Below are 10,104 nucleotides of genomic sequence, written 5' to 3'. Positions count from 1 at the left end.
ATTACACTGCTTGTAATGACTATATGCTGTCTTCTTATACATGTACCACCTAATAGGATTTAGTTTTATTTTGTGTATGTGTGAGTTAAGTTTTGTTTTGTCCTCTAAATTGGCCATCACATTCAACAGTACAATGAATGTCATTGTTAGTATTGCGGTCTTTTTTATTTGATTTTTTTTATTGTAAAATAATAAACATATTATAAAAATTTTAAAAAGCTTCAAGACTCTATCAATTCTAATCCATCCCCAAGTCTATGTTTTGATGTCCGGTTAGAGTCCAATTCATTACCCAACAGTTAGGAATATATAAATGCTATATGCACAACACATGCATTCTCCCTAATTACACCGAGAAAGAAAATGAGAATGAGAATCAAATAGCAAAACGTACGAGTCGGCACAACTTTGGTCCTTCAAGCTGAAATCTCTAACCGTGAGATATTACAGCTTTCTTTTTAAATATAAGAGCAAGAAGAACATAAGAACGTTTATCTTTGAACATGCGTGACTCATCTAGGCCAATTAAATGAGATTTAAAACTACAACAGACTTAACGTGGACTCTCCTTCCTAGTTTTTCCTACATTTTAGTCATTAAGCAAGAGGTACTCTTATCTAGAGCAAGTTATTAAAAGTTGATTCTAATAAGGTTCAACAAAATAAAATAAAACATTGTAAGTAGATCCATGTCAATAGCAAATGTTAATGCCAATTTCCTTACTAAAATAAAAAGTGCAAAATCCCAACATCAAGGCACATAATGGAGTGCAGTAGTAGGAAGGCCAATGATTACAGCAGTCCTGGTACATTACATGACATAGTGCTAGAAGACAACACAACATCACAAGTGATTAAGTTAGGGAGAGGGTTGGGTCAGAATTGGCTCCTACAGTGACTTCAGAAAGTATTCACACCCCTACTTTTCCCACATTTTGTTCTGTTACAGGCTGGTTTTAAAATGGATTACATTTAGATTTTGTGTCACTGGCCTACACCCCATAAAGTCAAAGTGGAATTCTGTTTCTTGAAATGTTTACAAATTAATAAAAAATAAAAAGCTGAAATGTCTTCAGTCAATAAGTATTCAACCCCTTTGTTATGGCACGCCTACATACATTCAGGAATAAAAATGTGCTTAACAAGGGACATAAGACGCATGGACTCATTGTGTGTAATAAGTGGTTAAAATTATTATTATTATTTTTATTGACTACCTCTGTAGCCCACACATAATTATCTGTAAGGTCCTATCTGTAAACTCCCTTAGACGAGCAGTACATTTAAAACGTATATTTTTTTTACCCTTTTTTCTCCCCAATTTCGTGGTATCCAATTGTTTAGTAGCTACTATCTTGTCTCATCGCTACGTACGGGCTCGGGAGAGACAAAGGTTGAAAGTCAAAGTCATGCGTCCTCCGATACACAACCCAACCAAGCCCCACTGCCATCCAACCCAGAAGCCAGCCACACCAATGTGTCGGAGGAAACACCGTGCACCTGGCAACCTTGGCTAGTGCGCACTGCGCCCGGCCTGCCACAGGAGTCGCAGGTGCGCGATGTGTCAAGGATTTCCCTACCGGCCAAACCCTCCCTAACCCGAGGGGTGTGATACTTTCTGAAGGCACTGTACATGGAGAACAGCAGGGGACTCAGCACTGAGCCCTGAGGGACATAGTGAGGATTACAGATCCTCACAAAAGGTCCTTGTTAGATGCCAAAGTAGGTTGGTGATTCTGTAAGCAACGGTTGATGTAGTGTTAACAAATCTTTAAAAAAAAAATACATCTATGGTTCAAGACAGTTGTTGGTAGAACTCCTACTGGTGATGTGCGATGCATTGACAGATACTTCAAGTGTAAACAAAAAACATGTACTTTGCATTAATGCAACATTAACATTCCCCTTATACTATATATGATGCATCCTATATGATGAAGAAAGTATGAAGTATATAAATCATACAAATCAACATACAAATCAACACAATACCAACCAGGAAATTAAAATTAAAGACAATATTCTTATAAAAAATAATGTATTCAGTGTCCACTACCATTTACAAACAATCAAGGAAACTACAAATATGACAGACAATTGACAGCAGCTGTACTCACAATTAACATGAAAACAATAAGATACTAACATAAACAGTTCTGAGACTCCATTAACCTAATGAGTCCCACCGTAATGCTGGGGCGTTTTGGACTTCTAGACCCTTTTAAACATAGTGTGTTTGAGCTACAGACTTCTGGGGTTCACCATTGGATGAATATATTTCTTCTGCATCCGTAGATCCCATTAGTCTGTGTGATTAACAGGGGCTGACTAGAGCTGTGTTGTGAGACAAGGGCAGATCCCGAAGGGGCTCGGACCGGTTATTTTTGCAAAAATGAGTCCAAATGGTTTGAGCTATAAAAACTATTGAAAGCTGCCTATGAAAAGCCGAAACTCTTACGAACACGCACGTGTAAAATATTTTGCTCTGTGTTGCCCACATGCTACACAAGTCGTTAGAAGCTAAAGGGTTCTTCTACATAGAAGATCATAGGAAATACCAGGACATATTCTCTATACTACTGTAACAAGCTCATAGTTGCTATCAAACTCCAAAGAGTTGTCACTGACGAGTTGGATATTAATTTCCCAGTGAGCAAACAATTTCTGCACTTAACAGCGTTCATATGAATTCATTTTTATCAGCTTTTTGCTTTGGCTGACTTTTTTTGTTGGTTTTTGACAATTGTCAATAAAACTCATGAATGCAACTATTTATGTCAAATTGTTTTGTGTTCTACTTGTAGCCCTGATAACATAAGGGCTGTACATGCAGATACATTTAAATCAAATTGTTGCTGGGTTCTCGGGACTGATAGGGTTAATTAAGTCACACTAGGTACAGAAAAGTCAAAGTTAGCATCATACATTCAAATGATCAAAAGTAATCGACTTAACAGTCATTAAAACATGTACATAAAAACAAAATGAAACTTGAGTAGAAAAATAAAGTGGAATGTGTACAAAATACACAGAGGTACAGTATATCAGTGCATATTTAGAAGTAGGAGGAGGATTTATGAACAATGTTACAACCAAGTGTACAACAGCCAATAGACATAAATACAACTATTTGCTATACCCTGAAATGAATCTTGATACAGTTCATTGTGACATTGTGACATTTTTAGTCTTAGTCTGTGGTCATTGGTAAGGTTAAATCATTTGGCTTTAGGCAGTGTGGAGGTTTGAAAAAGCAACAAGCAAAAATGTTTTTAAAATGGATGAACAAAGACTCTGTGATGTTTGTCTAATTGATGGTAATGAAAGTGGGAGATAAAGACACGGTTACCACTGTTGATGCAAAATAAGTCATGGTTGGTTGTTAAAGCCCTGTAGCTCGATACGTAATTAGCTATCTATCAACTGATTTTATAAGGTACAGTATGTGGATAGTGCACACATTTGTACTTTTCTATTTATTTGTACTATATAATAAATAAAATATATACCATTTAGCAGACACCTAATCCAAAGCGACTATGTGTGCATACATTTTACGTACGGGTGTCCCGGGAATTGTACCCACTATCCTGGCATTGCAAGTGCCATGCTCTACCAACTAAACTACAGAAACAAACAGTGCAACTGAGTTGCGACGGCTAAGAAAGTCAACTACCAACTTTAACAGTAAGATATTTGGGTAACGCTTTACTTGAACCCTGTCATAAGGCCTGCATAATACTATCATAAGGCCTGCGTAACAGTCATAAGGCCTGCGTAACACGGTCATAAGGCTGACATTATAGATATTATTAGGCATTATGCTAGTTTATGGCAAAATGATGCATGACAGACAGTCATGTTGCAAGCAAAGGTCTCCTTCATTGCCGGTCTCTACCATATATCTGTGGCATGGGCACAACGTTGGGTTTTAGAAGTGGGGGGGACATTATTATTATTATATATATATTTTTTAATCAAGTCTGATAAACACTCCAAACAACCAACCTGACTGCTCGGAGGCATCGCACGGTCCTAAAATCCACGGTTCCCTCGTCTTGTATCACATTCCAATTATAAAATGGGGGGGGGGCAAAAATGCGACTTCAGAATGTGTCGGGGGGGTGGTATGTCGTCCCCCCCGTCCCCCGTCCCCAGTGGAAGTTGCAACCCTGATCTGTGGTACACTAAAACTTGTGTTTCAGTGCATAATATATTAATAGTAGAACCATATTATAACTTTATTTAGCCAGGTGAGTAAATTCTCCTTCAAACCCTTCATAAAAAGGTTTATGGAGCAACTATCAAAGATGCGACACATAATGAGTTTCATGGCAACTTTAAGTTTGCCTTCTGTACTAGGCATTATAACATTGTTCAAATCAGGTGTTACTAGTGGCATTTCTTTTTGGTAGGAGCATCATAACACATTCTTTAAAAAATATGGGTAAAAAGTCAAGCAAAGGAACTCTTTTACAATATAATTATGGAATGCAGCTCAATCATGGAACTACTCTTTCTTATAGCAATCCACAAACCAATATGTCCACCACTTGATATCAACTTCTAACCAAAATAATTACTTGTATAGCCTTCTGTAAAAAGGCAAGTATACAAACCACTTGGGAGACGGACTAAAAATGTCATTTTTTTATCCTGAAAACAACAGGCCACAGCCCACCAGACAACAGCAGAAACACTGTTGATTTATGACACATGAATGGACCATGAGTGCCAAGAAGGCGACACAAATTATAAATATTTTTTAATTGGCTGTCTAATGGCTATTGAGTTAGAGTTAGCATTTAGTGTTGTTTGAAGGTCTACATGGCCCTACAATCAACTTGTAGTTCTTATTGATTTCCCTTCTGTCAAAGTTCCCTTAAAAAGAAATGTCCCCTTAAAGTGGTTCCCTCAATGTGACAACAGAGCACAATGGAGCCCCTAGTAAGTATAAGGGAGGGCATTAGGTTGCACTTGGTCAAATGTCTCTCGACTGTCGAGGAGTTTGTGACTCAGTTCAAGCACTTTCAATGTGATTCCTATAGGAAAAGACGAAAAGATATCCACTGGCCAACCAATACTACTAATCAGCTTAGATGGCACAAAACAGGGAGGTGAAGGCAGGTGGGGGGCGCTGAGTGTGCATAGTGTATTCTCTGTCGGAGATGGCAGCCTGCCATCTGGACTGAAGTGGGACAGAGCTCCACTTATCTACACGTGACTGCGGAAGTGGTGGGGAAAGGTCAGTGGTTGCCTGCTCCTCAACGGGATGAACCACAGGATTTTCCAGGTAGTGCCAAACACCTCGGCCAGAGTCCGCTGCCAGGATTTCTTTGACCCACCACCAGACCTGACTCTGTGAAAGAGAAAATAATGTGCACAAGCGTGCGCACAGATCTCAAGTCTGAATGGGCCCAAAATGGAAAAACAGAGGTACCAACACTGAATCTTGTGGAATACCAAATTCAACTTAATGGTACTGCAATGACTTGTCAACTAAACCCTTGCTACTTACATTTCCTTTGAGAAGTGAGACATTTTCTCAATGGTGGTGGTGTCCTGTTAGGCGGTAACACAAGAGGAACATAGTTTAAACATTGATAGATTTCACATCCTTGAGTAGGGTGGCTAAGAGCGTTGGGCCAGTGACCAAAAGGTTGCTGATTCAAATCCCAGAGCCGACTAGGTGAAAAATCTGCCGATGTGCCCTTGAACAAGGAACTTAACACTAATTGCTCCTGTAAGTCCCTCTGGATTAGAGTGTCCGCTAAATTACTAAAATGTAGTTTGCATGATCACAGACTGTCCTGGAATATATATTTGCATGTGTACTAATTAGCCAGGTAAATCTCCTCAAATGGACTCCTTACACACAAAGCGCGACACCAAACAGATAACACACCACATGCTAATTAGGAGACATTAATGCACCCGCCCACCCGTGCTGTGAGGCCCAGGTTTCCAAATTAAGTTGTTTTCTGAAAAGGACATTTCTACGTGTTTAATCAACAAGAAAATATCCTAACTAGCACATGACTATCCATAGTTATTGTCAATTGTTAAACATGCTGTTATCATCTTAACATATTCCTGAAAGGTTGTTTTTCTCTGTGATCAACAAACAACTTATCAACATCCTGCAATTCCCTTCCTTACCATAGGATTTGTTGTCTGAAAATAACCCATGGCTTCTGGTGGCATGCACCCATACATTGAGACCTGGACGTGTAGGGATTTGGCCAATCACCAAATCTGTTACTAAACTTGTTCATGGGTCTGTGCAACAAGACAAGTACGAAACTAACTAGGCCTTCCAGGCCCCAATCCCTTAATGTCATCAAGTAGAAAAGGTCTGTGTGGCTACGAGAAGGACCCACGTTTACCCAGAGGGACAGTAATAGAAATAAAAACTTAGCAGTCCAGATAAGACGGTTTTACGCAGCTGGGCTCACATGTAAGCTGTTAAGTCTATTACACCTTGGTGCTGGTGCATTACATCCTGTCAATCCACTCACAGAGGTTAAAGGTGAGGGCTCATCTGGTAAAGAGTCATGACAGTCAAGGACACGGTAAAGTTCACAAACACATCCTAATATTCCCACTACTCCAGTAACAATAGCTAAGAATCTGGATTGAGTAGCATACCCAGGGAATGGAATTGAGGCAGATTGGCATACATCGGAATTAGAAAAGAACTAGGTTGCATGAAATGGGCAGTGTAAACAGTGCATAACATGCTACTTTGATACATAACAAATACGTTGATATTTACTTGACTACAATTTTCTGACCACAATCTCTAACAAGAGACAATAGGAAGAGTAGCTGCTGCTTCTGCAAAAGCTAATGGAGATCCAAATAAACAGGAGAGATTTGACTCACTGTCAGGATGCCAGCCATCTGAGTATAGAAGAGGCTGCTCATGCCTCCGATCATCACCAGACCCATGATCGCAGACACTCGTATCAGGGCGAGCTCATGACGTGCCATGAATGCCTCCTTTGAGAGTACAACCAGAAGAAGCCAAAGTCAACTTCACAGCACCATGTACATACTCCCGTATTCCTTTGACAAATTCAGCATACCGCCTATCTACACCTCCTACTCTGCATGTAAAGACATGGGCTTACAAACCTTGGAGTCTCATCTCTGCAGATTCTTTGCTCAGAAGCTTGCAAAATCCCAGGAAAACAGCACATGGTTGTCTGAGACGAGGTCATTTCTGTTGCATATCTACCCGATCCAGTCAAACGGGACCTTCCCTACTCTCACTGACAAATTACTACAGCCCTATGCCTGCCCTACTTTGTGAGACTGCTCAATGCTGCTTAACTGTGAAAAAGGTTTTATGAAATCTGAAATACCAGTAACTTAAAAAATATCTGCTTTATTTATTTGCCTACGTAGGCCTGTGTATGCTGCAATTCAGCTTTTAGCTGCAAATGTGTACATGTACATCTCTATTCAAATGTTCATCATCAAGGCATAGAAGGGAGAGTGGTTTTAGGGGTCTGGCAGGCAATTATCTGTATGAGCTTGATTACACACTTTCCAAGGAAATATGGAAAATCTTGAATTGAATTAGAAAGTAATTCAAATCGTTGATGACGAAATTCTTCCTTGTGATTGCTATTACAAAAAAAAATAAAAAATGAAACCAAGCTGTCCAGTAATGTTCATTCTAGTTTAGCGTTAAAGCGCTCACTTTTCATTCTTGACTTTACCTGGTCCAATGAGGTCAAGGGCTGGAAGTAATAGAACTGGCAGAAGTCTAGAGCCAGGGTGAACAAACTGAGGACCTGTGTGTAAAAACAGAGTTGCAAGAAGAGCCAGTGGTTGTCCTCCCCTACACAATTATTGATCCTGCCAGGAGACAAGAGGGAGAAAAATACATTTTACAGGACTTCTCAAATGCCTAGGTTACAAGCTAGGCAAATATCAAGCACATTTTCCCAAGATGATAAACAGATATGTAGGCCTAAACCATTCAATGAACTGTCTATCAATTTAAAAAATATGTGGCAATCCTGGGGGTGCTGCTAGAGAAGAGGTGCAGCGCTAACTACTCTGCAGTTGTCCCCCTCTCTTGGCCGGTTCAGTGAAAGACACCCTGACAATATCCCCGTCAGCTCTTTAAATGCAACAGAAAATTTTAAATGTCACCCCCAGAACGAGCTGTCTTGTTTAGCTGAATCTCCTATGGGAGTGATAGAAGTGTCTGAAGCCTTACCATGGACAGTGGTGGTCCATTCTACGTACACAATGGCCACAACGACTGCAGTGGTGGGACCTTTTTGGTCTCCTCGTGTTGCACTTGGTACACATTTCCCACTGTTCTCGCTCTGAAACAAAGTAACCATGTCAAAATCTATACTTTTGCCATGACCCAGGCAACAAACCTCATATCAGTGGACCTTTTCCCGAGTATACAAAACAGTAAGGACGCCTTCCTAATATTGCGTTACACCCCCCGTCCCCAGATGTCCTTTGGGTGGTGGGCCATTCTTGATAGACACAGGAAACCCAGCAGCTTTGCAGTTCTAAACATAAGTTATTGCACCTACTACCATACCCCATTCAAAGACACAATAATTTGCCTTGCCAATTCACCCTTTCAATGGCACACATACAATCCATGTCTCAATTGCCACAAGCCTTTAAAATCCTTCTTTAACCTGTCTCCTCCCCTTCATCTACACTGATTGAGGAGGACATCAATAAGGGATCATCACTTTCACCTGGCCAGTCTGTGTCATGGACAGAGAAGGTGTTCTTAATGTTTTGTACACTCAGTTTATATTACATATCAGTATTTGTGACAGAGGCTGTGGAATGACAAATTACCTGAGTGAGGGATTTGGGGGTCGGGTGGGAGTCGGCCAGGATCGGCTGTAGAAGCTCTAAAAAGTGCAGCCATACAGAGGGCTGATGCAAAGTAGTAACCTAGGAGGAGAGGTACAGGATGACTACAGCAGTCAAAGTCATTGATGAAGCAGACCTAACTAAACACCTGGTCTGTGGGATTAATACTCACTGACAACCAAGGCCCAAGGGATATTCCCCTCATAGAAATGGGGCAGTAGCACCAATTTGGGGACGAAGAAGGAGTTGTAGAGCCAGATGGCGAAAACCATACTGATGCAGAACCAGCCCATGGGGTCCATCACAAAGTGCAGCCGAAGCTTCATGGCTCCTGTCACTTTGGGACACAGATGGACAATGTGTCATAACCTCCCTGGAAAAAAAGATAGCTAAATTAGAGCTTATGATCAGAGTTAATCAATAGGTTAGGTTGCACCTGTTAAGGCTGTCCTCAATAACCATTGAGTTTACAGTCAATTCTATCTCACTTTCTCATACACTTCTTCTGACTTTTATCTGAGGTGTGTACAGGAGTTATTATGATAGGGTACACCCCCCCCACACAACACGTCTCATTAGATACAAACACCCACAACTACACAAGTTAAACATTCTGATTGTACCTTACATACTGACACTTTAGTAACTAGCTACATATTTTCTAAAAGTAGATCATGTCAAGCAGACAGGTAGATACTAGAATGTGGAAACATTAAACATGTTGGCCTATCTACTGTACTTTGCTAGCTAGCTATTCTGACAGGTAGCTAACGCGTTAGCTAGCTAACTAGCTGGGCTTGGTCTTCCTAGAAATTTAACTTGATTTGTAAATAACTAACGTCAGACCTGGTGATAACTAGTTAGCATAGCATAAACCACTCAAAATGTAGATATCACATTACTTTAGTTACTCCACCTACCTATCAAGCTGGGGATGTGTATTGCTAAACTTCAGAGGGATACCCACTTACAATCGCTCTTTTTCCATGAGCACAACAGTTAGTTATTTAGTGGCTACTTCCGTGGAGGTGCAGCAACACTGTGATTGAATGACATGCCGTCAAAAATAGGAGTTCTGCTGCCACCTATTGGATTTGCGTTCGAACTTTTTTGGAGATTTTTTTGCGAGCCCAAAAACATTATTATGGCAGTGCTATTTCTATTCGTAAAAATTATATTCAAACATCAAAAGCATAAAACATATATAATTTCATAAGCTAAATGTAATTGACCCATCATG

The 10,104-nt window shown here is 40.2% G+C and overlaps 1 protein-coding gene across 3 annotated transcripts; it reads right to left on the bottom strand.

The window, feature by feature from the left end:
• Positions 1–2,020: 2,020 nt before the first annotated feature.
• On the bottom strand, positions 2,021–9,898 carry LOC112214715 (palmitoyltransferase ZDHHC21). Of its 3 annotated transcripts, none has more exons than XM_024373668.2 (8): positions 9,785–9,898; positions 9,037–9,237; positions 8,847–8,945; positions 8,233–8,344; positions 7,727–7,865; positions 6,885–7,001; positions 5,518–5,561; positions 2,021–5,358 (listed from the first exon to the last, which is right to left on the bottom strand). In XM_024373668.2, exons 2-8 carry the CDS (start codon positions 9,188–9,190, stop codon positions 5,214–5,216), a joined length of 810 nt encoding a protein of 269 aa, XP_024229436.1. In that variant the 5' UTR covers positions 9,191–9,237; positions 9,785–9,898; the 3' UTR covers positions 2,021–5,213. The 3 variants fall into 3 exon arrangements, with proteins under 3 accessions (XP_024229436.1, XP_024229437.1, XP_024229438.1); XM_024373669.2 differs by having other exon boundaries at positions 9,037–9,201; XM_024373670.2 differs by lacking the exon at positions 6,885–7,001.
• Positions 9,899–10,104: the final 206 nt, after the last annotated feature.

Source organism: Oncorhynchus tshawytscha, linkage group LG15, assembly GCF_018296145.1.
Source record: "Oncorhynchus tshawytscha isolate Ot180627B linkage group LG15, Otsh_v2.0, whole genome shotgun sequence".
NCBI lineage: Eukaryota > Metazoa > Chordata > Actinopteri > Salmoniformes > Salmonidae > Oncorhynchus > Oncorhynchus tshawytscha.
The sequence above is the reverse complement of the archived record's forward strand: the minus strand, read 5'-3'. Positions and strand labels throughout refer to the sequence as shown.

Bases quoted from the DNA above. Each gene is read 5' to 3' on its own strand.
- LOC112214715 (XM_024373668.2), bottom strand. From the start codon at position 9,190: ATGAAGCTTCGGCTGCACTTTGTGATGGACCCCATGGGCTGGTTCTGC. The intron at 8,345-8,846 runs GTAATTTGTCAT...ACTTTGTTTCAG, and splicing joins CCCCCAAATCCCTCACTCAG to AGCGAGAACAGTGGGAAATG. The intron at 7,866-8,232 runs GTAAGGCTTCAG...GTCTCCTGGCAG, and splicing joins ATGGACCACCACTGTCCATG to GATCAATAATTGTGTAGGGG.